The following is a 27,591-nucleotide window of genomic DNA, read 5'->3' as shown; positions in this document are numbered from 1 at the left end:
TTGAAATTTTACAATTGGGTATGTGACAACAGCAGCAATTGTTTCAGCTATAACTGAAAATTCTCCCAAGGAGTTAGACATTATGGGACTTGAGGTCTTCAAATGCGGATAATGTAATTTTTCTTCAACAGTGCTTACAACGGATTCATAGTAAATCTTAACCAGGTTTCTTGAGTCCGGGAGCGATGTCTTGTACATCTTGAGCATATTGTTATCAGAACCTAGCAAAGCCTGCTCTCTGCATGCAGTTGGAGTCAATAATCTGTCTAATCAGGTTGACTAGTTACAAAGAACCTGTGAGAGCTAATAAAGTGTCATTTGGAAATGTCTTTTCAAGGCAACTTTTCAGGTTTCAGAACTTCTTGTTGGTATGGGCTCCACATAGATCTATCTGTGGTGTCTATTTCCATTTTAGGAACTTAAAACAATTCTTAAGCAGTGAACATATCTTTATCTTATTTTACTAAAACTGAATAGAAATTATTATCCTCATGTTTTAGCCCCTAAGTACATTTATTCCCTTGGGGATAAACCACTCCGTTGTGCCAATTTCAAGTTCAGAGCAATAAATTCTTCCATGACACTAGGGATTTCTTCTGGTCATGGGAAACATTTAACTTACACCTGTGTATTTTGCAGCAATAATTTTTTTTCAGCTACATCCTTCTTCCCAAAACTATTATAAGTATCTTTTAAAGATTTTTGTGTATTTTTAAAGTTTTTGTCTGCCTTACCCACATTTCATGAAAATGCTCATAACTAGATGTGAGATCCTCTTTCATGTCATTTGATTCCTTATTAATTATAGAGTTTGATGTATAACATGATTGGACAATGACCTAGGGGTAGCAGATGTGATTAATGTTGTTTTGTTCATTGAAAAATATTAGAATTTTGATTCATATACATTGTTGGGTGGGAGAGAGGGAAAATGTAATAGAAGAGTAATTGCTACAGAGGAAGTAAAATACAGAGTGTAGAATTCTTTATCACTTGCTAGTTGTAAATGTTTGTTTTGTATGTATTAGTTTGTTTATAAATGTTTTGTTTGTAATGTATCAGTTGTACTCTAGCAAGAACAGTTACACTTCTTAGTTGCTGTAGATGAATACCTATTATATGCTGGGTAATGTAAAGAAATGATCTCGTTTAATCTTCATAGTAACATTGCAATCAAAGTATTATCATTCCCCACTCTCAGATGAAAAACTTGAGATTCAGACATACTGAATAACTTAGCAAAGAGCACATTCCTCAAGAATGATAAGGACAGGCTCAAATGCAGAACTTTCTAACAATCAAATGCATGTACTTTTCTTTGCACCATATTCTGCTATAAAACCGTGTCCAAAATATGGTATTTTTGATAACTATTACAACTATTCTGTTTATCATACAGTGCAAGATCATTATTGGTATGTGGCCATATTTTAATTTTTTCAAATTTAACCAGTAAAGATTGTATCATTATCTGGAAATCTTACAAATATGCTTTCCCCTTAAAGTCCAGCACCATGTGTGTTTTTTATTCATTTGCCTATGTTTGTAGAATCTGTGTGGGGGAAATTAAAGGGACATATAATAAAAGTGTTTTGGCAAAGAAAAAAGGCTATTTGAGGTAAATAGTACTATTGTTAACAACTCCTGTGTTTTAGGCATAATGATAACTAAATTACTAAATTACTAAATTACTAAATTTCAGCAATATTCTGAAAAATTTGCCTCATAAATATGCTATTTATATCCAGAACCATTCTAGATGGCGAGGAAAGAGTGTGATTTCCTCCAGTCTGCATATCATATAAAATCCAAGAATGGGGGTGCCTGGGTGGCTTAGATAGTTAAGTGTCTTGCCTTCTGCTCAGGTCACAATCCCAGGGTCTTGGGATCAAGCCCCATGTCTGGATCTGAGCTCAGGGGGGACTCTGCTTGAGGATTCTCTCTCTCTCTCTCCCTCTCCTTCCCCCACTCATGTGTTTTCTCTTTCTCAAATAAATAAATATAATCTAAAAAAAAAAAAAAATCCAAGGATGGGGAAGAAAACCCTCAAACAATTGCAAATAATCCATCATGGAACCAATTACTGTGTCTCAGTTGTCCTTGCATGCATGATACTTGTGAACAGCTGCACGCCATCTTAGAATAACAGTTCAGTTATTTTGATCACAGATGAATGAATGAACTCTTAAATATACACTAATTTTCATAATTTTCCTTTTTATCAGCAGTTAATAACTACACTCTTCTGAATGGCACACAAGTCATGCACCGCAGTGAAGAGACCAACGTTTGGGTATTCATTGAGGGGCTGGTTCCTTTTACTAACTATACTGTGCAAGTGAATGCTTCAAATAGCCAAGGCAGCCTGATGAGTGACCCCATAACCCTGACAATGCCACCCGGGGGTAAGTCCATGAACAACGTTGGCTATATAGATTTATATAACTGCTCTACTATAAGTCTTCCCTGAGTACTTCATTATTGTGAAAATTAATTTTTTTTTAGAACTTAGAGGCTCAATTGTATTTCTGGTTGTTTGGGTTGTTGTTTTGTTTGACTGAGACCCTTTTATTGATTTTTTTTGTTCTGTTGAGACTGCTTTCATCTTGCACTGTGTGTATGTACGGGTATATATCATACATATGTATCTCTTGCTTTGCATGTGTGTGCAGCAAATGGAAAGGGAAAGCTACTCACACCACTGGAAAAACACCTTTAACTTCCATGCCCTAATGATTAGAGTTCAATAGTGTCACTTTTATACGTGAAATGTGATAAAATCCAGATACTTTTATTTTAACTATCTGTATAAATAACCGATTTAGCTTATTTAGAATTATTATATTGATCTGCAGTCCTCCACCCTTATTTTAACCAATTGTGTGACTAACTGCTAAGAAGAAAACTCCCTGTTTGATTGGTAAGGACAGCCCTTGAACAAAGCATGCCTCAAAATAATAAGAGCGTGATTCTCAACTGAGTGTTCAGGAATGTCTGTTCTCTGAAAATACAAAAGGCAAAGGACTCTAAAACACCGGACTGTAGCTCAACTTCAAAAACCAGTGTCTCTGGACTAAGGGAGAATGTCCCTATGTCATTAAGCAGCAGGACTGGATAAATACCTCTCCCATCACAAAGGGTTTAAGAGCAGCAAAAGCCTCCTCAGGAGAGGACAATGAAGAGTTAATTTGTGGTTTGTATAGAACGCTTCTCCCAAGGAAAGATTTAATACCTGCTTCTATCATTAAAACCACTCACTGTTATCTACCTTTCTGACATTATAAGACTTAATGAATAGATGTTTACCAAAACACCTGAAACTCTAAATGGCAGAAGCCACATTGTTTAAGAATGCTTGGAAGAGACAGAGCTGAACGACTCACTGTCAGATTTCATAAACCAATAAAAAAAAAAAAATTTTAAAAAAGGACGTTGGATTTAGATAGGGACTTGTTTAAGAATTGAGACCAAAAAACCAAAACAAAACAAAATCAAGAAAAGAAACCTTAGGCATTCATATCTTCATTTTTTAATTTAACCCAACATACTGGAAAGGATAGAACATTTAATGACTCTATACCTTAGTATATAATAACCTTTATTCACACTTAGAAATTAAACAGTAATTAGTGCCTTAATGGAGATTTTTAAATTACATAGCAATACCTTCTTAACAGGATATGTGGGAATTTAATGAGTTATAGATTCCTTTTATGGCATTCATACTGATTTAGATGGTTTGTAATTTACAGCAAGTTACATCATATTCATAAAATAGGACCAATTTAATTCATTGTTCATGCACTTAGGAATACCTAGTAATTTAGAGTAAATATCTCTGGGTACATATATATATACAATTCACTTAAACATAGCAAGCTTCTCATGCTAACTCAGTATACAATCTGTGCCTGTATCTGTCAGTGGTTAGTAGAAGAGTTAAAATTATGCAAACAGGAAGAAACTAAAATTTTCTTTCCAGCCATACAGTTGAGCTGAAGTCAACTGCTGAGTTTACTTTTATGTCTACTCTGTGGACGCTTATTCATGCCATTATCATGCCTTCTGCAGGTTCATAGTCTATGGGCATGATGTAATTATTGACTTTCTAAACTCAGAAATCCAGAATTTGGGAGATGGCCCTTCACCAAAAGAGGAAGCAAAATATCTTCAAAGACATTGATTTGCTCAAGTTTATTGTAGCCATTAAGACATACTTTTTTTTTATCATTAGATTGTTGTTGATTACAATTAGGAAACTTATAGCTTTGAAATTATCTTTTTTATGACCTTGTGGCAGTTTAAAGGTGACACCTCATTGATTAAATAGGTTTTAGTTCATGCTTCCTTTTACTTAATGATCTGAAAACATATTATCCTGATTTACACATAAAATCATGCTGAAAAGCATGTGGCATTCACTAGAATATGTGTGTTTAAGTAGAATTAAATTAGTACTGAGAGTTATTAAAGAAATCTTCCATGCCTTTATCCAGTGAACTGTGCTTTGTACTGAAATGAATAATAAATGAACCGATGTACAGAAGTGAACCAACTTATGGGCAGAGAAGGTTCTGTATGCTATTTACTTTTCCATTATATTTAGATTGTTACCATTTTTTGCTGTTTCCTTGATTCAAATATTAAGTCTCTTTTTTGGTGATGTGGAATTCCTGCTCTCTCTCACTGCTGGATAATGCAAGATTTGTAATGATAATACCCTTAGCTATGTTTTCTTCTTAGTATAGCTGAAAAATATAATAATAGAAGGTTTAGGCAAAATAGACATGCTATTTTTTTCTTGATGAAATGTTTGCTATCAAATGTGGTCTGGAAAACTGCCTTGACCCCCTAGATCTGGCCAAGTCCTACTCATTTTTAAGGTTTCAACTTAGAAATAGGTCCTTCAGAAAGTTGTCTTTTACCAACTGAGGCTGAGATAGGGCCCGTAGGTGTCCTAGAGTACAAGCATGTTATAGTGAAATGGCCTGTCTGATGGGACTGTCACAATCACTGGTTATAAGAGCCCCCACAGCAGGGACTGTTTTGTATTCACATTTTGATCTTCAGTGCCTAGACCAAACCTGGTGCATCATAATTGCATAATGAATAATCGGTGAGTGAAAGAATCAGTCCGTCAGCCCAGGTAGCTTGATTAAGAGTTTTAAATTGTAAGCTTCTCATTGCTCAAGCCTGTTCATGCCTTGTCTTCTATCTGAGCAACCTTCTATTGTAACCAGCTATGGAGAATTTGACCCCCTCTGCACACTGTTATCCAGTGTAGGGATACTGTGGTCATGCCCATATGACAAGGACCCCAGACTGTAAGGAGGACAGGGCATCAGATATAAGAAATACTCTTAAATTGCTCCAATCACTGCTCTTTGATTCCCTCACTATGGTAAGTGTAGAACAGAATGGTTATGAAATGCCTTATTTGATACCACCTTTCTCTATGTTTCTATTTTTCTGATGAGAAAGAATAATGATGGAAATGCAGTTTATACCTCAGTAAAGCTGGAAAAAATTTTTTTAAAAAACCAGTCAAACAGGGGCGCCTGGGTGGCTCAGTTGGGTTAAAGCCTCGGCCTTCGGCTCAGGTCATGATCCCAGGGTCCTGGGATTGAGCCCCACATCGGGCTCTCTGCTTAGCGGGGAGCCTGCTTCCTTCTCTCTCTACCTGCCTCTCTGCCTACTTGTGTTCTCTGTCAAATAAAAATAAATAAAATCTTTAAAAAAAAAAAAAAACAGTCAAACAAGACCTAATCTCAAATCCTAGTTAATTCCATCACATCTCCCTGTTTCCTTGCTCTTGTGTTAAGAAAATTAATTTTATTTAAAAAAAAAAAAAATAAGGCTCTCGACTTCAACTAAACAAGCAGAAAAAGGAATATGATTAAACAATCTGATAATTAAGGCAAATGGGATCGTGGAACCAAGAGCTCAGCACAAAAATGCACATTGGCAAATCCAAATCACACACACTTTTTATTTTAAAAATTGGTTTGAAATATTATTTGGTCAACTGGAAGAGTCTTGGGGGTTATTATTCCTTCATTTCTGTAGCATATCTCTAACCTCTTCCATGTTTAGGTTTTTGTATTTCTACAATGACTATATTATTTGGTTGTTTGTAATAACATAATGCTCATATTTAGCACTAGGATACTCATAGAAATGAAGAATATATTTAATCTGAGCTCTTGAATAGCATTATAGTGAAGGTTCAAGAGTTCTAGGAAAAAAAATTAAAAAAATAAAAACGGAATCCAAATGTTAATCCATAAATATGAAACTTTCCTGTGACCTTTACCCCTTCAAGGTCTGGAGTTACTAATGGGGTTAGGATTTCAACTCTTAATGGGGCTCAGTGCATTAGTGTTTTGTATGCATGGAATTCAGCATCCAGTTTAATAAGTGGTTGACATTGGTGATGTCCCTTAATTTGCTTAAATCTAATTGGCTCTTTTATCAGTCAAACCTGTATGGATTGGCAATTGATCAGAAAGGGTCAGCCATGACTCTGCATGTAGTTAAAGGATGGAAACCGCCCCCCCTCCATTAAAGTCACAGTTGCATGATAATAAGCAAGGGAAGAACAAATGAGCTTAGAGAAGGAAGGCAAAGAAGCTTAGAAGTTTTTCAGGTTCTTCAAGTTCAGAACAAAGGCATTATAGAGTATATAAATTTTAAATACACTGCATTTTGCCTCCAGACTTAAACTTTTTTTTTCCAGATGAACTGAAATCTTGTCTGAAACTGTCTTTGTTACATCAAAGACCTACTCAGAAAGCTAAAAGAGACAGAAGAAGCATAAAAGGGCATAGTTTAAAATGATTAATGACAAATTCCATACTGACGAGCTAGAAACAGATTTTTTATGAAACTTTTATATTTTTCCAAAAGGAATAATTTTATTCTATTTATCTTTCTCTGAACTGCTTTATTGTAACAGTGAAAGGAACTCAGAGCCACCTGAGTTTGTGAACTTAATCTGGTTTTCTAGGATGGTAAATAATTTGTCATTTATACCTTCAAATTGATGAGAATTATTATAACCCACAGACCTCAAAAAAATACTAAGCTTGAAGAACATGTTTTTTTCCAAAGTTGGGTTATTAGAAAATCAAAAACTGAGAAAGGCAAAATGGTTCTGAGTGGTTCGCTTTAGAATTTGAGTTTGTCTCTCCTTCCCTTGACCCCCCGACCCCCCCCCTCCTACCACCTAAAATATCAATGAAATAAAAAGAGTGTAATCCATTTGGAATTAATCATTAGGCACGTTGTAAAAGCCTAGACTTCGGAATCCCACACACCTAGATTTGAATCCTCCTTCACTTACTGGCTGTGTGACTATGAGCAACTCACAGATAAATCTGAGCTTCAGTTTGTTCATCCATAAAACTGGCTCAATGGTAATTCCCACCTGATAGAGGATTAAACAGCACAATGTAATGTGCTTAGCACAGTGGCTGTCTTGGTAAATATTTGGTGCTTGCTACCTTCTTTGTTCTATTTCACTGCTAAGACTCTTTTTGAGCCTCTTGTGATAATGTGATTCAGAAGAAATACATGTGTGGTCTTTGGCCCCATTTCTGGCAGAGAGCTTCTAAATCCCTTGGAATTTCCTAGGTGATGAGAACTATAAAGTTGTCTTTTGCTGTGTTACTAAGGTGACTTTTGAATTTCACCTAAGGGTAGGAGTTGGTTTCCAGTGGTGTCAAGCAGGTGATCAGAGGATTGGAACTTTCAGTCCTTTCCCTCCCCAGGGAGGGGAGAGGGGCTGGAGGTTAGACCAGTCCTAAGTGATCATGTCTGGGTAATGAAGCCTCCATAAAAACCCATAAGGACGCAGTTCAGAGAGTTTCCAGGTTGGTGAATACATAGATATTTGTAGAGAGTGGCCAGTTTGAATAGGGCCTGGAAGCTCTGAGCCCCTTCCCACATACCTTGTCCTATGTATCTTTTCTTTCTGGCTGTTCCTGGGTTATATCCTTTGTAATAAGCCAGTAATCTACTGAGTAAATGGGTTTCCTGAGTTCTGTGACCTCTTCAAGCAAATTAATCGAACCTAAGGAGGGGGTCATGGAAACCTCGGATTTATAGCTGTTTTGTCAGAAGCACAGTTTGTATGTATTTGGGGGAGAGGGACCAGTCTTGTGGGATTGAACACTTAACCTGTGGATTCTAATACTATCTTTAGGTAGATAGTGTCAGAACTGAGTGGAATTATAAGACATCCAGCTTGTGTCTAGCACCATTGGAATTGGGTGTGCAGAAGACTTTTACCTCTGAAAGCTGGACAGTGAGGAAGGACAAGCGAAATTCAGAGTCTTTGCGCTTTCCGGAGAGACCTCCTACATTTTGTCCTCCTATATTTCCAGTCTCTTCCTACATTTACCCCTCAGAGCATTGACATAAATATCGACAGGCCAGCAGCCCTGCTAAGGGCTGGTTGTGATGTGTATTCGATGATGAAGTAAAGCTAAAAGGATGAAAAGTAATTTTCCTTTTAAAATAGCTTAAATATCTCCCTCCATGACCTCTGGATCATAATGTGCAAATGATTTTTACATCAAGCTCTCATTGGTTATCTTGGGATTTCAGTGGGCAGAAAAGCAGTATATTTTTTTCTTGATAGAATCTGTTCTGTATTCATACCAAGCCACTTATTAGATATAATGTTTATGATTATTTTTTATTTCCATTATATGTATATTTTATTCATAAATAAATACTTTCATAACTTTGTTAATGTTAGCCAAAAGAGAGGAGTTTGAAATTTTTACTAAATATTTTTCACCATTTCCCAATTTTCCTTAAATATATTTTTTGAAAATTTGAATCTTGGAATTGAAAGTGCATTTCGTTTTCCATTCAGTAGGAAAGCTTAGTAGTTGTTCAGACAATGCACTTATGAATAATGAAATGAAATCTTTGCTTTTTGAAAAGTAACATAATATTTGCCCAATAATATTGCTAAAACAATAATATGTTAGCCACTGAATTTTCATAGATTGAAGTATGGAATTAATTTTTGGTTAAACATTAAAAGACTGGAATGCTTTTACATCCACCTATTACTGTGTAACAAACCACTCTAAAACTAGCCATTTAATACAACTGTTCTTTATTATTTCTCATGATTGTACAAATTGTCCATTTTGGAAAATAAAGTGAAGTCTCCTGGAAAGTATACTGAAGCTGCAAAATTCTGCCCTTGAACTAGAGTAGTTGAGTATCCATTTTGGTTATTTTACAGAATAAAAGGAAGTTTAAAAAAATAATCTGGTGAATCTGTTAAGAGTAGGTAGGTAGAGAGAGTAACTATTGTATACCAGAAGAAAAAGCATAAAAGGGGGCTGAATGATGATCTACCCTGGGGGGCAGTCTACCCTAGAAGGAGGGAAGGGACGACACTATCACATTCTCCTCTGAGTTTACATGTTACAATAGCTCTGCCTCTGAAAGAAAAGAGAAAGAAATCATGGATTATATTCTTTCTATTGAGTGGGAACTGAGTCTGAAATTTTTGGTATGACTTGCTCAGTGAATTTATTCTTCTCCTTCATTTTTTAAAGGAAAGTACAGAATTCTCTCTCTGCTTTTTCTCCTCTCAATGGAAATTCCCAAGACCTTTTAGAAAGAATGGTGTGGGTAGTGCTACAGACCAACCACGGAGATTAGTAACATTTTAGGTCAGAATCTCTAAGAGAATGAGAAGGAATTAGAAGCTCAAAAAGCAGGGAGAGATTTAAAAAACAAACAAACAAACAAACAATCCTCAAAAAATAAGTAAGAATTGCAAAGGCAAACTCCATTTTATCTTACACTTGCCTTATATTTTGCAGCCCTCATTTGCTATAGCACTGAGAATACAATTTCTAGCCTTCCTAAAATCTCTAGTACCATGCCAAGGTGCCCCTTTTTCTGTGTTTTTATGAAATTAATAGTACTAAAAATTGTAAAAGCTTACTTGCAGTGTACAAATAAAGATTCCATCAGCATGTGTTTTCTGGTTTTCATCTACTCTGGATCCACTTTATTTGCAAGATGTTTAAGTCAAAACTTCAGCATGCAGGTGGCCACAGGATATCTTAAAAATGAAAAGAATACAAAGGAATGGAAATGTTTAAAATAAACTGTAGATCAGAAACCCAAATAAATAGTAGGCTAAGATCGTATATTTTCTTATCCAGGAAAGAGGTCAGGAAGGATGAGATTAACTGCCTTTCCTAATATAAGAGTCACCATGAAGATACAAGATTGTAAGGCATAGCCTTCTTTAAAACAACATTCTACCATGTAAACAGATGGTTTATCTTTACCTTCAGTATATTAAAACCTTTACAATTTACATTGCATTCAGTTCATAATGCCTCTTTGGAGCAGTTGTGCATAAGGTTGTACCTCTGTGCAAGTCTTCCAAATGTGCTCTTTTTCTCCTGGAAAAACCAACTTGTTGATAGTAGGCAGATTCAGTGAATAAATAGTATTTAAATTCTTAATAAAATAAATAGTGTACTTTTGAAAACATATACCAGGACCTTTCATTTAACCTGTGCTCAATTCCAAGTATGTTACAAGAACAGAAAGGAAGTATTTATGACTGTCTCAAACATGTTGTCAAATCCTCTTATGAAAAAATCTTACCTTTAACTTTTTTAGAATTGTTAGTTCACCTTGTTCTTTGTGTGTGCATGCATGTGTGTTTGTAAAATTGCATGACATCAACCAAGAAGAAGGATCAATTTCTACATCATAATTTGTGAAATTGTCCTCACTTTGCATGTCGCTGTCTTGACAATGAGCTTCCTCCTTATAAAAATACTTTAGAAAAGGACTAACTTCTGAGTCTTGAAGAGGATGGAAGGAAACTTTGAAGTGTGCTTGCCATGGTCTCAACAAGCCTCCAGCAAAGGGCTGCTGGCTTCCCACATCTGCATATTCTCCTGTGGTTTACGTAGAAATACACACGCCCACACACAATTAAGTGCTATCTTTAGAGCATCCGGGGGCCGTAGAGAAACAAAAAAAAAAAAAAAAAAAAGAAAGAAAGAAAGAAAGAAAGAAAGAAAGAAAGAAAGAAAAAGAAATCACATTTTTCCTACTTTACCAGGGGAGAGAGGTGGGAAATATTATCTCCTTAAGTTCCATTGATATTTCAAAATCATATTTTTTAAAAAGAATAAGTACAATTCCCCTTTCTGTTTTTTTTTTTTTATCTTGGTATAAAGGTTATCTATAACTTTAAGGTTAAATAAGAATCATGTCTGTCTGACAGGCTCTGCAGTTTGAAAGCAACTTGAAGTTTTATTTGAATTCTTAGAGTGCCCTAAAGAAATTTTTGCTTTATTTTTTAAAAATAATATCTCATTCTTTCCTTTTACCTTTGTTATCATAGACAGAATCTATGCCTGACTTGCATAAAATTCTGTGAACATTTACTTGTCTGTATAAACACTTACAAAATGGAGACAAGTTCTTAATATACCTTAAGTACTTAAGGACTGTATTTCCTATCTCTTTTCATTCATTAGGAACTTCAAGAAAATCCTTATTGTATCCCTGCAAAGGGATATAGATCATCTAGAGTCCAAAGGCTCTAAAACTTTGTAAAAACTTAATGAAGAATAGATTGTGGCAACAGTAAACAAATACACTGCAGCCAGTATGATATTCGTGATTATTAATTAGCTGGGACAAGTGAAACTAGAAATCTGAGGGTATCTGGCTCTTACTGCATGAGAGCAGTCCTTCTCTTTACACTTCCACAGCCATTTTAGAACATATACTTGCTTCCATTTTTATTTAAATGTCTCATGTGCATTTCATGCTTATCTACTAGAGTCTAAATCCATGCTAAGGACAAAGTGTGGATGAATGGTTGTAGATAAAGGAGTCTTAGTGGATCTGTTCTCTCTTGCTTTCTTTTCCTTTTTCCCCTCCCTCCTTTCCTCTTCTCCTCTCTTCTCCTTTCCATTCCATTTCATTCAATTCCCTTCCTTACTTTTTCTTTCCTTCCTTCCTTCCTTCCTCCCTCCCTCCCTCCCTTCCTCCCTCCTTCCCTCCTTCCTTCCCTCCTTCCTTCCTTCCTTCCTTCCTTTCTAAATCTCTCTCACCATTTGTCTGGCTCTGGGCACATAGTAGGAAATTAGTAATGCTTACTGTCATGCCCCCAGTGAATCATAGTGGCCTTGTCTTATTTTTGCTCCCAACGTGTCTTCACCCTTCCAATTCTTTCTTTTGATTATGGTGCTCGGATTTCCCTCTGGGCACCCTGGATTCCCATGCGCAGAACATGTGCTGTGTGTAGAATGGACACTATCACCAAGTCTGGCCAGTGAGAACATCATATTCTCTGATCACAGTGATTTTTTTTCCAGGAATTATAAATGTTCCAGTTAGAGATAATGAGATACAGGAAATCAGTGTAGCCAACAGAGATATATGCTGGGCTCTGGATTTGAATCTGGAATTCATTTGGATCTCCTGCAGGTCATTTTGCCCCTAAAGGACTCTGAGAATATAGCCAACATGGGAGGAAGCAGAGGAGATCTGAGAGAAGGAGGTAAACTGGATTCTGGAGACATCTCTTGATGCCTTGAATCCAGCTCTGCCTGAAACCAACCATTACCTAGATTTTTTTTTTTTTTTTAATTATAAGACCCAACCCCTTTCATTATTGAAACTTATATGTGTTGGGTTTTCCATCACATGAGAACAAAAGTGTTTAAACCACAACATGCTTGAGAGAAAGGAAAAAGAGTAGATTGCATTTAGAGAAGCCTCTTAATTTCTTGAAAATCACACCAAACCGGCAACTCAATGTATATATTGGCTTCTGTTTGAGCTGTCAAATGTGGAAGCCTCAGGAATCAAGCCTGATGTGAAATGAAATAATAATGACTAGGACTATGAGATTGCTGACCCCATTCTGATGGTCCTCTTCAGAGTCACTGCATGTGGCAATTTGCTGAGACACTTCTTCATTTTCACATCTCGAGCCCCGAGCTCTAGCAACGAATCTTGCACCAATTAGCTATTAGGTCTGCTTTAGGTAACTTTACTTGACTCTGATGCTAGGTTCTCATCTTTAAAATGTCAGACTTGAATGAGACCAGCGGTCCCCACGGTGTGATCCTAGGAGGGGAGTATCAGCATTCCTTGGGAACTTGTTTGAAATGCAGACTCTGGGGTGCCTGGGTGGCTCAGTTGGTTAAGCAACTACTCTTGGTTTTAGCTCAGGTCATGATCTCAGGGTCCTGAGACCAAGCCCTGTGACCCTGCCCATGACCCTGCCCACTGGGGAGTCTGCTTCCCTGTGCTCTCTTCCTCTCCCTGCTTGTGCGCTCTCTCTCTCTCTCAAATACATAAAAATAAAAAATTAAAAAAAAAAAAAAGAAATGCAGATTCCAGAACCCCATACTCAATCTGCTGAATCAGGAATTTGGAAGGTGGGACCACAGAATCTCTATTTTATGAGATGCCTGCCTCCCCCCTCCCCAGGTTAAATCTGGATGCATGGACAAGTTTGAAAACCACTGATCATCTTTAGAATACCTTCAAAGAAAAAAAAAAATATTACATGATCTTGTCTCTGAATCTGCCACACTTGTAATTGACGTACAGAATTGCTAAGGAAAAAGTAGGTGGAACAGGTGCCTATTCTTAACTCGGCTTTAAATACAGAATTTCTATTCTCAGGGGCAGAGGCCTTCCCAATGTAAGGGAACTGGCCTGTCTCTCAGTCTCCCTGAATGGGGCAGGAAGAGATACCGTGGCTACCTGATTCCAGATGCTGAGTCCTACCTGTGGCACCAGAAAGCAACAGGCAGGAAGTTTTATGCACTGAGGAACACTAATCGACCCTACTGGGAAGATGCTGTCAGCTAAATTTCCTCTGCTCTCCGATTCCTTCACAGAACATCTGTTATAAGGAACTCCACGTAACTAAAACCTGAGTCTCTTCCCTCTGGGGAATTTTCTTTAATGAGCGTCTTGTGGCTGTACTTCCGCTGTGGGGTTTTGAAATGTGTTTCTTAAGTCAGTTACATCTTTATCCTGAATTCTAGGATTTGCTGGTGATTAGACCTCATAGTTGAGATTTTTCTTTCTAGGAGTTCACAGATTCAGCTCCGCCGAGGAGGCTGATACAGTCTCCAGTTGCCTAGAGAACAATTAGGATCATGTAATCATTTATTTGACAAAGATAGTGAATCTTTGCTGTAGTGAGTCATACACTTAGACAGCCCTTACTAGGTGCAGATGCTCTATAGCATATACTAACTCAGTTAATTCTCACACAGTCTATGAGAGCAGTGCTATTACTATCCCTATTTATACATGAGAGGACTGAGGAAAAGCGATTGTCATGCAGCTAGTAAATGGCAGAGACCATATTCAAACCTAGAGAAGGAAGCCTGGTTCTGAGACACTGTGCTCTTTCATTTGAAGCAACCTCTCCTGATGGCTCGCATCCTCTCTTACAAAGGTAGCACAGATTTCTAGCCTCCATTAGTCAACAAGGGTCTGAAGATGTGGCCTGACTCTACTGTTGCGTCAAACAGAGTTCCAAGGGTATTGTTTGGGTGAAATTCCAGGTGTTCAAAACCTGTTGCCGATGAACTGGAGAATCCCCCTCAATGAACTACATGACCCATGCATTTAAAGTTGACATTATTATGAGAGGGTGAAGAATTCATTTAAAATAGATATTTTTCCAGCCTTACAAAGAAGCATCCAGAAAAAAACAGTATTATGTAGTGTGTACTTTGACTAGATAGCAAAACTTAACTAGTTGGACGATCCTTTCCCAGCAAGGATAGAAGTACTCTCTTGCCCACTATGTATTTTGACCAACTTCTTTCATAATTGTCCATGAGTTTCTAAGATGAACTCTAATGAGATGAAAAGAATATTGAAATAACCTCTATTTATTTATTTAAGAGAAAAGATTCATTTCATTTTTCTGAAAATATTTCTGAACTTTTAGCACTCTGGTGACATGCATTAGCATTTACACTTCTTTCTTTGGCTTACAATAGAAAATTTAAGTTTTTGATCTGCTTTGCTGTTGCAGAGGCTTTTGTATAGGCATGAAACAGAAAAAAAAATCATTAGAACTTGTTCAAACATTTACCTAAAACATTAGTGTGTAACAGTGGTGTCATTAGTGCTAATTATTAAGTTGTCCTTTCTCTGGGCCTATATTAAAATTGAATTCTTTGTGTTAATGCCTTCCGTATTGCAAGGGAGATGAATAGATGTGATCTTCTGATTGTATGTAATTTGCACTCTTACTAAGAGAGACTTATTTAAAAGGGTGAATTTCCAAAATTAAAAAAAAAAACTTTATTAAAAGAGAGTAAGGAAGCCTATATTTGTAAAAGAAAGATGAATGAATCTTTTCTCCCTACATTAAAGAAAATTTTTTTCCATGAACATCAGATGAAAAATACAGCAGTTGGATGAGATTTATTCACAAGTGGAATATTGGAGAACCCAGTAGTGTGAACAGTGTGAGTGTGTAAGAGAAACGTTCCCTGGAGCAGTCACAGGAATGACCATCCGTGTCCTCAGAGTCACTGGGAAGGAGGAGCACTTGTGTCTCAGAGTCTGCATTAGGGTCCTCAGCCACACAAAAAGGCTCAAATCTTGCTCACACAGTTGACTCTATAAAGGCTCAAATGAATGTGTCTCTTTAATTGTGCATCGGTTAAGAACAGATGCTGTAGTATCTGTCCAGCTGTCTGAATTTTAACCACTACCCATCATCCCCAGTGTGTCCATGTACTGATGGAGGGATCTCAAGGAAGTGACCTCCTCTCTAAGCCTCAGTTTGTTAAGGGGGTTCACAAACCCATCACCATCCTCAGTGGATTTTCATAGGGGGCAAAATACGTGCACACACAGAAGACCAGGCAGCACAGAAGTAGACACTTGACCACTTGTCTGAAGAAGATTAAATATCTATGATAAGCACAAAATATATATAACCTTGTATTATTTAGGTTGAAAATTAAACCTGCCTCTAAACATCTAAATTTTTATTTTCCTTGATGATTCTAACAACCGCCTTTTAAAGCTAAATGTAAGGAAACAGCACACTGGTTGTGGTATATTAAATTATAAGTGAAGACTAATTTGAGGATCAAAGGTGCTCTTTGGGGGATATCACTCAACTGGTAGGAAAAGCATTAGCCGTCTCCCTCTGTCTCATGTACTTGTACTCTCCGTCTTGGAAAGATCCTTCCCCACAGTTTCAGAATCTTGATGTTTAATTTAACACAAAGGTCTTTGAGAAGCACAACAGGGGGTTGTTCCTGGTAGTTCTGGCATTGAGGAAATTGAAATGTACATGTTTTTTTCTCATTTATCAAAGACAGGCAAGAATGTAAACTGACATTTTGTATCAAATGAATTATGAACCGTGTACTTTGTACCTAAGGGAACAACAACTAAATTAGAGTTTGGGATAAAAAGAGAGAGAGACAAAATAGGTTTTTAATAAAACATACAGTAATTTCTGTTACTCTGTCTGATGGTGACATACCGAACAGTCTTATTCGTAACTGGAGAATGGATGTGGGCTACTCTGAAATCAGTTAAGATTTAAATATATTTGAGAGATGTTCTCAGAAAGGATTAGACTAAATTTCCTCTCATGTAGCTAGGCATTGTGAACAATGAAACATTCTTGCTAATCCAAAATTAACTTTAACCTTTTTGTCAATGCTCTTTCTTAGGGAAAAAAAAAAAAAAATTTGCAAGTTCTTTATCCAGAAAAAATATAAGATTAAAAGTTGCTTGAGGAAAAATATAGTATATAAGATAAGAATAACATGCATGAAAGTACTATATTCCATACCTCCTCTATTATGTGTAAGCTCCACACGCATCTATAACACACACACAAGCAAATTATCCTAGTGATTAAGAGCATGGATTCTAAAATCAACCAGATTGGGTTCAAAACTAAATTTCTCCTCTTACTAGCTATATGACCTTGAACAAGTGATACAATCATACTTTGACTCAGGTTTTTCTTTCCATAAAATGGGAGAGATAGTAGTCATAAGGTTGACATTGAGAAAATTAAGTATGATAAATGCTTGCAAAGAATGTAACACAATGCTGGACTCCTAATAATTGTGTATTGCATTGCAAAGTTATATCCCATTGTATGTAAGAAGATTGAATAGCAACAAATTAGCCCCCTACTTTTCAGTGGCTACTGATTCCTGATTTATAGGAAGCATTCAAATTAAACTTTAAAGGTGATGGAGAATCTTATCACGTCTGTGCAATATACCCAATAATCATTTTTTAAATTACTAATTGAAGATTCTGGGGAGTTAGGGATGACCCATACTTTCTTCTTTTAGGGAAAGCTATGTTTTGATTACTATGTTATTGAAGTAGTAGATATTCTAATTTGTGCTACATATAAATTAAGGAAGTGATATTAATGTATTTGTTTCAACTTCTGAATTTCCTCCAAGTTTATAAGCCTAAAACTGACAGATTTCCTTCATATTAATGCCATATACTTTCTGACATCAATGCTACACTGGATAGCAATTGTGTGGCTAAATTACTGAAACAAATAACTCACCAAGATCCTGATTACAGATTTTCGTCACATGAACTAATGACCTAGTTACTAATCATTATTGTGGTCAAATGAGTATCAGTTTTTTATTCTCAAATTTTCTACTACTTCATGAGCTGAAATCAGTTCTTAGAAGTCTTTCAGGATTTTTTTACCCAGTTGGTGACTATTATTTTACTCTCCCTAACAGAGAAGGTGAAATGAATGTGCTATTGGGGTAAGGAATGCCCTATACACAATCTCAGTGGTTTAGACTAGATCTAGTTATTAGTTGAGTAATTAATTAACCAACTTGAATATTAGATCCAATCCCATTGTTAAGATGACTTTTATAAGCAATCCCCTCTTGTTCTTTCATTAAATGACAAAAATTTTGTCAGCTATTCAGAGATCACTTAACTTCTGGGTTCTTGATATCCTAGAAAAATAGATTTGGTGGCATTTTAAGCTAATTCTAATTGTAAAATACAATAGTTTATTTTCTTAATTACCTAAGTTGTTTTTTTTAACTATTGTTCTTATTGGACACATTCAACCAGGAAATATTTCATGTACTCTTTCTAAAGAGAGTGGCTTTGATGTAGCTTGCATTTACTCATTGTTAAAATTGTTTATTAACCTTATTAAGCACATCTATTTTTAATTTTACAAAAATAAGATTCTTTAGAGAATCATTTTAAATGAAGTGAGTGAACAATATTTTAACTAAAAATTAAATAGACTTAATCCATTAATATATTTGTTGTATAGATTTTAAAATATTTTTCCAGGTGAAGATATATTCTATGCAAAGGACTCAAATAATCAGATTCTCAAGGAAAAAGAATTTAATCTATGCTGCCTGGAAACTAATTTGGATGAATATGATGGTATTCAAAATAATAGGAATATTTAGGAATAGTCTTAGGAATATTAAGAGGAATTCAAATGTCTCAAGCAGGGGCTTAACTAGACTGTCTAAATGTAGGATATCTACAAGGGAAACGAATAAAATTTGGTTGGTGGTTTGAGATGTAACAAAAAATATATTCTTCTGGGCATTATGACCACCAACTTCAGGGCTTCTAATTAGTCTGACAAAGTGACAGTTCCACATTCTAGATGAACAAATAATGTATCTAATGAAATTCAAAATCCCTGTTTTTCTTTGAGCACAACGAGCTACATCATTCACAGCTTTGGGGTATTTCAAAATTAGCAGAGGATGACTTCAGTCTGTCTGATGTTTCCTGGTTAACAAATTCACTGAAACTGTCTTGCAGAGTAATTTTAAGCAACACTTTAATCTTAAACCACAAAGGGAGGTGGAGTTGGAGGTATGTTGCCTTGGTCCTATGGATGCTAATGTGAAGTGGAATCTTTTGTTTCTCAAAATGGTCAATAGCAATTAGTATTCAGTGGTGTCTTTTTATTCTGGTGCCCTTGACCCACCTCTGCCACCCCTTTCTATATAACTCCTATTATAAACTATAACTGGGGATATCCTGGCTTCTTTTCCATTCTAATTAAAGTGCTCTTAGTGAACACGGGGACAATTTTTCATTTCATGAAGAACAATTACTAGAGCTAGGTGAGATCTGCCAATTGGGTTTCATATAACTTTTGACAAATATTTGTACCAATTTTGACTGATGCATTCTCACAACAGTGAAATGTTGGTGAGATTCTGGATTTACCTCAGAAAGGTAGACCCAAATGAGTCAGCGAAAGACCAAAGACAAATGTCATACCATCTTCAGTTTTATTCGTAACGTATTCTTTAAGATATTTTATTTTGTCAGTGAGCTGAGGTATATGATGGATTTTTTTTTTTTTACAAAAATTTATTTTATACATACACTTTCCTAGGGCTTTTGTCTTAAATACTCCTCTACTACACTCATAACAACCTTGAGAAAATGTCATCCTTTCTTGAGTTTGGATCTATAATGCCTATAGCCATTGTTATGCATCTTATTTTTCTGTTTTTCTCTGGAGACCTTTCTGGGAGCTTTCAGAAACAAGGGTGCTTTGACAAGCAAAAGAAAAAGAAATCTTGATTGAAAAAGAAATAGACTGAGACAAAGAAGGGCAGAAACAATTTCTCAAAGGGTCTACCTCCAAATAAACCTCCTCAAGATTTAAATGACATATTTATTTTAAAAACAAACAAACAAAAAAGCCTTAAAAAATGTTTTACTTCCTTTCAAACCTCCTAGCTCCCTTTCATGTATCTCAGAAATGAATCTGATGATTGACAACTAATATCTAAACCCAGCATAGATTTTGTAGTATAATTTTCTAATCCTTTTGCTTCATTATTAAGCCTTGTTCCCTTGTAGTTTTTTTTTTAAATGTTTTAAAATTATTTTGGGAATTAGGCAGGTGAGTAATCATAAAATCTATCTTTGAGTTGTTTTTTTCCCCCTTTCTTTTTGGGACTCTAATGACATATAATTGACCTGCATAAGAATGATCTATATGAGATAAATCTAAAGAAACCAAATAGCTGGAAATGTTAAGTAATTGGATTTTTTTTTTTATATTCTGTACTCAACTTTTATAAAAAAAATCAAATCAAGATTTGTAAATAACATGATAAATCTATTTATTACTCTCAGAATCCCATTCAGTCAAGTCATCAGACATTACAGTAACCACCATCTTTCCCTCTCCCCCCCACAAATATCTTACAAAACTAAACTGTATAATGTCATTTCTCTGCTTTAAAAAAAAAAAGATAGAAATCGAAGATTTTCTATCTTCTTAATATAAATTTCAGACTCCTTACCTGGCTTTAAGACTTCTCCAACAGAGCACATGCCACCTTCTTTGAGTTCCTCTGACAGTAAGTTCTATGTCTATATCAGCTTACAACTGCTGGTCCATTAATTCAGCAGAATCTTAGTCCTTCAATGGGTCCCAGTTTAAATAGCACTTCCTTGGAGAAGCTTTGCCTTTTCAACCAGTGTCAAGTCAGCCTCCTCTAATAATTCCTTACAGCACAATGTTCTCCTTCTAAGCACTTTGTGCATGTTTAACCACAGACTTTTATATTTGTTCAATGACAGACTTCCTCCATTTGACAATATTCTCATGCTCATAATGGTGGAAACCACGGCTGTTGTGTTTTCTGTTACGTACCCAGCACCTAGAACCATGTTGGCAAGGGAGAGAAGAAGGAAGGGTAGATGAATTTTCAGGATATATAAAAATAACAATACAATTTTATCATAAATTTTTAAATCCTCCTGTACTCCCAATATTTATAGCTTGGAAACTACATAGTTAAAAGGAAATAAGATGGAGTTTTGAGTCAAAATACAAATGTTTGAGTCCCAGCCTGGCATTTCAAGCAATCATAAGGGACTATAAAACTAATGCAATAACTACACCATTTAATTTATGGTGTGATTGTAGGATCAAATGAGAAAACATAGGTTCATTTAAATGTTAATTGCTATTGTTATTGTTATGTTTTGAAATAAAAATATAAGTTTTCTGAATTAGTCAGAATACAATATTTCATATTTTAATATATGTTAATGGATTTAGTATAGTTTTCTAAGCCTTTGAAAATTTCTCTATCACCAGAGCATCTCAATGAGTGCTCTTCTCCTCACATTTAAACTTTACTTCCATAAAATAAAATGAACTTTATCTCCAGACCACATGACTCCCAGCCTAAACTTAACTCCCCTTATATGAAGAAGGGTGTGGCTAAAAGCACAATCTCTGGATTGGAGCCAATCAGGGATATTTTAAATCTCTAAACCTATATTTATCTATAAAATGGAGAAATAATAGTAACTACATTAGAAGGATATTTTGAGCATTACAAGATAATGTATGTGAAATACTTAGTAATATCTAAATTCATAAATGTTAATATAAGTGAAAAATATTTTTAAAAAATATTTATCTTGTCTTCTTGACTAAAATGTAAGGAAATCTTTAGTTTTATGGCTCATTTGATTGATGAAGTAAAAATCCGTTATGAAGCTGATCAAAATTAAGATGCCTGGGCAGTTTAAGCTCTTTAACAGGTATCATCAGAACATGCATTTTCTAAATGTAGAGTGTAGGATCAGATTTTGTTCTTTCATCAATATGATTGTTACTGCAAGTAATGTATTTAGGGAGATCTCACTAGCAGACATCAACGATAGGGAAGAAAATTACAAAGAGAAACAATTAAATCATAATGTATATTCCTTGTTCTTAAGTAGCTTTCAATAAACCATAAACATACAAATTTCCCAAACATATTTAATTTCTATCATATTGCAGTCTTTGCTGTGGTGTGGGCTGTAGAGTCATCAGTTGGACTGTTTTAGCCACTAAATAGTAATAAACTGAGCTGGATTTGCCTATGAAGCCCTTGTGATGTTGGTCTCAAAATACTGTCCTATTTCCACAAAATTAAAATTTATAACTACGGTGTTTCTGTGGTGATTAAAAAACCACCCAGTTGGGGCGCCTGGGTGGCTCAGTGGGTTAAGCCACTGCCTTCGGCTCGGGTCATGATCTCAGGGTCCTGGGATCGAGCCCCGCATTGGGCTCTCTGCTCAGCGGGGAGCCTGCTTCCTCCTCTCTCTCTGCCTGCCTCTCTGCCTGCTTGTGATCTCTCTCTGTCAAATAAATAAATAAAAAATCTTAAAAAAAAAATTAAAAAACCACCCAGCAACATGTGCTTTTCAGGACATTAAGTAACTCCGTGACCCTTGCTTAAGGAGAGATTTTGAAATAAACTATGAGGGTGTTCATGGTGTGAGTAACAGACATGGCAGACCCATGTGTCGGATATTGGGGGAAAGTTCAAGATCATAACAGTAGCAAACACTTATATAGGGTTTATGGTGTATAGCTTATTGTATTATGTGAATATTACATAACTCACTTAATCCTCACAAACCATCCCTATGAAGTACTATTTTTATCCTTATTTTATTGATGAGAAAACTGAGATACAAAGAGGGTAAGGTACTTTTTCAACCGCAAAAAACAGAATTGGGATTTGAATCCAGGTCTGATGGATCTTAATCAATGACTAGATTTCTGTTCTATGATTTAGCTAACATAAACTCTAAATAAAAACATTTCAAGAAATTGGTAATAAGTGATTTAATTAAAACATTTTTTAAGTGCTAACTGGACTTAAGAGTGGCAAATGTCTACAACATTCAGAACTATCTGATGTAATAAAAAGCTTACCAAAGATTTAAAGAGTTTTAGTTGAGGAAAATACATGAACAGGGATTTTAGAAGCTAAGAAATACTAAATGGCCAATAAGCTTGTTTTTAATACTTAAATCATAGTCAATTTTTTTACTTGAATTAATATTTATATATCTAGCCCCAAATACTTCCATGAACTCCAGGCCCATATAGCCAACTGCCTTCTAAAAATATAGTGGACCCTGTTGGTAGGAATGCATATTGCTGCAGCCACTGTGGAAAACAGTATGGAGGTTCCTTAAAATATTAAAAATAGAAATATCATCTGATCCAGTAATTCCACTACTGGACATTTACCCAAAGAAAATGAGAACACTAATTTCAAAAGCTATATTCACCCTATGTTTATTGCAGCATTATTTATAATAGCAAGGATATGGAAGCAACTCAACTGTCCATCCATAGATGAGTTAATAAAGAAGATGGATGGAATATTACTCAGCCATGAAAAAGAATGAGAGCTTGTCATTTGCAACAACATAGATGGACCTAGAGGATATAATGCTAAGTGAAATAAGTCAGACAGTGAAAGACAAATATCATTTCACTCCTAAGTGGAATTTAAGAAACAAAACAAATGAATAAACAAATTTAAAAAGGGACAAACAACAGAGTTTTAAATACTGAGAACAAACTGGGGGTTGCTGGAGGGAGGAGGTGGGTCGGAGGATAGGTGAAATAGATAAAGGGCATCAAGAGGTACAAACTTCCAGTTACAAAATAAGTAAGTTACAAAGATGAAAAGTACAGCATAAAGAATATAGTCAAAAACACTGTAGTAATGTTGTTTGGTGACAGATGACCACTATACTAATCATGGTGAGCTCTGAGTAATGTATAGAATTGTTGAATCACTGTGTGTAAACCATGAACTAATATAACACCGTATGTTAATTATATATGTAATACAATCGATATATACAGGTATTTCGGAACCAATCAAATTCTTGGTCTATCAATATCAGTTTTGTTAAGTGAATATTCTATATCTGTAAAAATATCACCTGCGATTATTTTGTAAACTCATGTTACCAAAAAATGCATACACTCAATGGTATAGAGTTTTCACCATATATTGAAAGCAAACAAAGTTTACTAAAAATTTATTTAACATATTCAGCTTAATCATTTCAAATTTCAAAAAATTATGCATAAATATACTTATATAGAAGAAAGACAGGAGAGATAGTCTATAATAGTTTAAGAATGGGTGTCTCTGGGTAATGTCATTATGGATATATATTTCTTCATTTGGTAATTTTCAAATTTTCTATCATAACCATGTATTATTTTTGTAGTTAAAAAATACATTCTATAAAAGGGGGGTGTATTTAGCTCTGTAGAGACTAAATTTTAGCATTTGTTTAATATTTCTTTCATAGCAATATAAATTTGCAAAATTTCATAAATGCTCTAGTGGTTACATAAAGAAATAAAAAGTTCTCTGCTTTCAAGTAATTTATATTATCATTACTTCGGTGTTATGGGGAAAAACAATGGCTAGACCTAAATTTAAAATTCAAGTTGATGTTGAGAGATGAGATACAGTCTTGGAACCAACAGATATGTGAAGCCATAGGTTTCCACTTACTATCATATACTTCAGACATGTTGCTTGACCTTCCTAACCTCAGTTTGCACATCTGTGGAATGGGGCATTGAGAGAGATAATTGATAAAGTGAATGTATTATAAATCAGTATTTCAGATCTAATTTGATATTGCTATATTTGTACTCTCCAAACAATTAATCTTTTATGTTAAAAAATTATTCATTTCCAGGTAATCGAGTCTTTATTTATAAATGAATAATATGGTCTGGATCCTAACAATTATTGGGTCATAGGAAAGAGATATTTTTCTGCAGATCCTACCCTCTAACAGCAACTCCATCTATCATACATTTTTATAGGACACCTTCTGTCAATGAAACCCTGTGCTGGGCACTACAGTATCCCCTTAAGTACTTTGTTTCTTTAATAACAGTCCTCTCAGATTCTGTGTATTTGTTGGATAATGATTGATCTGGCATTTTAATCTATCCATATGATCATTTTGAATCAACTATACACACCATCTGAATAACATTGATAAACTCCAATATTAAGCAGGCCAAAAATTCTTCATGAATTTTTAACAACTTCCCCTGAGGAAAGGAAAGTTGCAGTTTCCCTGTGATCTACTCTGATCAGAATGCACAAAGAGTGTTCAGCTTAAGTATAAGGCTTCATAGTTTTGAAGATAATCATCAAACTGGAACACATCCAAGTCAAGTGCCAAGGCTAGGTAGTGGTTGAGACACCCTGGAAGCTAGCTGAAGGAAGCAGAAATGTTTAACCCGAAATGGAGAAATTTAGCAGGGGAGAAGACAACCACTTAAAAATGCTGGACGTTCTAGCCCGTGATGATAGAAGAGGCTTGTTCTCAGGAGTTAGTACAACCAAGACAAGGACCTAATGAGTACAGAGTTAACATGATAGCCCCAATTTATACCTGCTGCAGCTAAATTAACCCGTTAATTAATTTAGAGTATCTTGTTTTACTCTCAGAGGTCCCGTTGTGGACAAAAGATACTCACCCTAAGTTTTGTAGGGTGATACAGTGTTTAATTCTAGATCAGAAGGAGCTTAGCCACAATAAAAACTGTCCAATAATGTAATGAGGCACCTTACAAAGCAACTATTTCCTCTCACTGGTACTGAACACACAGCGGCCTGAATGTCTGGGATGTTTCAGGCAAGAATCCCTTATTTAGTGGTGGCTTTTAAGCTAAATGCACTCCAGATTTTAAATCCTCTTGTTTTATTTCTAATCTTTTATGGTCAAAGTTAAATTCCATGGCATGTGTATTGATAATAGTAATTTTTTAAAATATATTTTTCTTATTAATATAAAGACCTCACCATTTTGTATTTCACTAAATTTCTGTGGGCTGAGAACTAGCAAATTCACACAAGTAATTCTATATCAGGTTCCTTGTGGATCATAAGGAGACAGAGGTCCTGCTGTGATAAGTAAAACTAGGAAACAACCGTTTAAGTTATAGGAGTTGGACAGAATATAAACCCAATCTTTACTAAAACTAATCTATTTAATATTATAAATGACTTGCTTTTATACTCACTTAATAAATTTAGGGTCCCTGGGTGGCTCAGTTGGTTAAGCGACTGCCTTTGGCTCAGGTCATGGTCCCAGGGTCCTGGGATCGAGCCCCACATTGGGCTCCCTGCTCAGTGGGGAGCCTGCTTCTCTCTCTCCCTCTGCTGCTCTGCCTGCTTGTGTTCTCTTGCTCTCTCTGTCAAATAAATAAGTAAAATCTAAATAAATAAGTAAATTTAAATTTTTAAGCATTTATTTATTTATTTGAGAGAGAGCGCACATGAGCAGGAAGAGAGGAGGAGGGAGAAAGCATCTCAAGCAGATACATGCTGAGCAGGGAGCCAGATGTGAAGCTCCGTCTCACAGCCTTGACATCATGACCTGAGCTGAAATCAAGAGTCGGTCAGTAAACTGACTGAGCCACCCAGGTGCCCCAATAAATATAATATTTATTTTCTAGTATCGATCATCTCCTGTAACATGCTGCTTTGCGGTATAGAATTCAGAGACTGGCTTTGAATTTAAAGACCCAATTCAAGTCCTCACTCTGCCAGTAACCACTTTTGTGATTTGAGATAAAAGATATAACCTCTCTGAGCTTCAGATTCTTTATTTAGACTACTAAGCAGTGACACTACAATTCTACAGTGTAATTCTTAGGACTAGAAATAATTATGTTTTTTTAAAAAACCTGGCACAGAGAATGCATTCCAAAGTTAGATATTATGAGAGACTGTTTCACAAACAGTGAATCTATTTTAACCTACTTGCCACTATTTAATGCTGCTCTATTTGTACATCCTTGTGCTCAAGGTTGACTGTCCATTTGTTAGCACATCTGCATATTCCTCATAATTAATATCTTTTTTAATGACATATGGTTTAGTGACTGGAAATTGAGTCTTGCCTTCTGTTTTCAATTTGTTTATGACTCAACGACTCAATGTATGTGTCTGAACTTTAATTTTCCATTCTGGAAACTAGAATTTAAAATCCTTGCTCATATGTAGCTATTTCAGAAAATGAGAGAAAATGTGTAATCCAAGGATTTTGAGTATGTGCCAAGTTATTCGGTGGCGCAGCCAGGATGCACATAGATAACAGGCCTTGGTTTCTCTTGCATTATGTTATCAGGGAAATCTAAATGAGGACGCCAACAGTCTACCCTCTGAAGTGGGGGCGGGTAGTTCGCGCGAGGCTGCAGTCAGATTCCAAGCGGAGCCAGGAAGCAGCAGCACATGGACTTGGAAAGAACGTGGGCAGAGTTGATGGTGTCGCAGGCCCTGGAATCAGGCTGAGGACATAATTATATAATATATACCCCACAGGAACCATTTCACATGGTCCCCATGGCAGTGCCCTCTTCAAGGACTGTCCCTCTGAGAGACAAGGTCCAGTGTACATTTGGATGTGAGTTTCTGACTTGTGAACCCCCCTGAAGCACTTACACCTCTTATATGCTGTGTACACATTCTGTGTTACAGTTACTTGAGCCATGTCTTTCCTCTCTACTAAACATAAAGTAGATGGTCTAAACCCCTCTTTCCCTCAACTCTGCCCTTTCCCTTCCCCCAGCAAAGAATCTTGTGCAGAATGGCATTCAGTCTATTTTATTACAGATTTGAGTTTAATGCAAACTCTCATAGACTTCTTCAATATCTT

General features: G+C 35.8%; 1 protein-coding gene across 1 annotated transcript in view; it reads left to right on the top strand.

Moving 5' to 3' along the window:
- The window catches only part of USH2A (usherin), a 705,277-nt gene that overhangs the window by 417,468 nt on the left and 260,218 nt on the right, over window positions 1–27,591 (top strand). Inside the window, 1 exon segment of the mRNA XM_047705734.1 lies at window positions 2,226–2,405. Coding sequence (XP_047561690.1) covers window positions 2,226–2,405 — 180 coding nt within the window.

The sequence above is a fragment of the Lutra lutra genome, chromosome 15, assembly GCF_902655055.1.
Source record: "Lutra lutra chromosome 15, mLutLut1.2, whole genome shotgun sequence".
NCBI classification, from domain to species: Eukaryota; Metazoa; Chordata; class Mammalia; order Carnivora; family Mustelidae; genus Lutra; species Lutra lutra.
The sequence above is the reverse complement of the archived record's forward strand: the minus strand, read 5'-3'. Positions and strand labels throughout refer to the sequence as shown.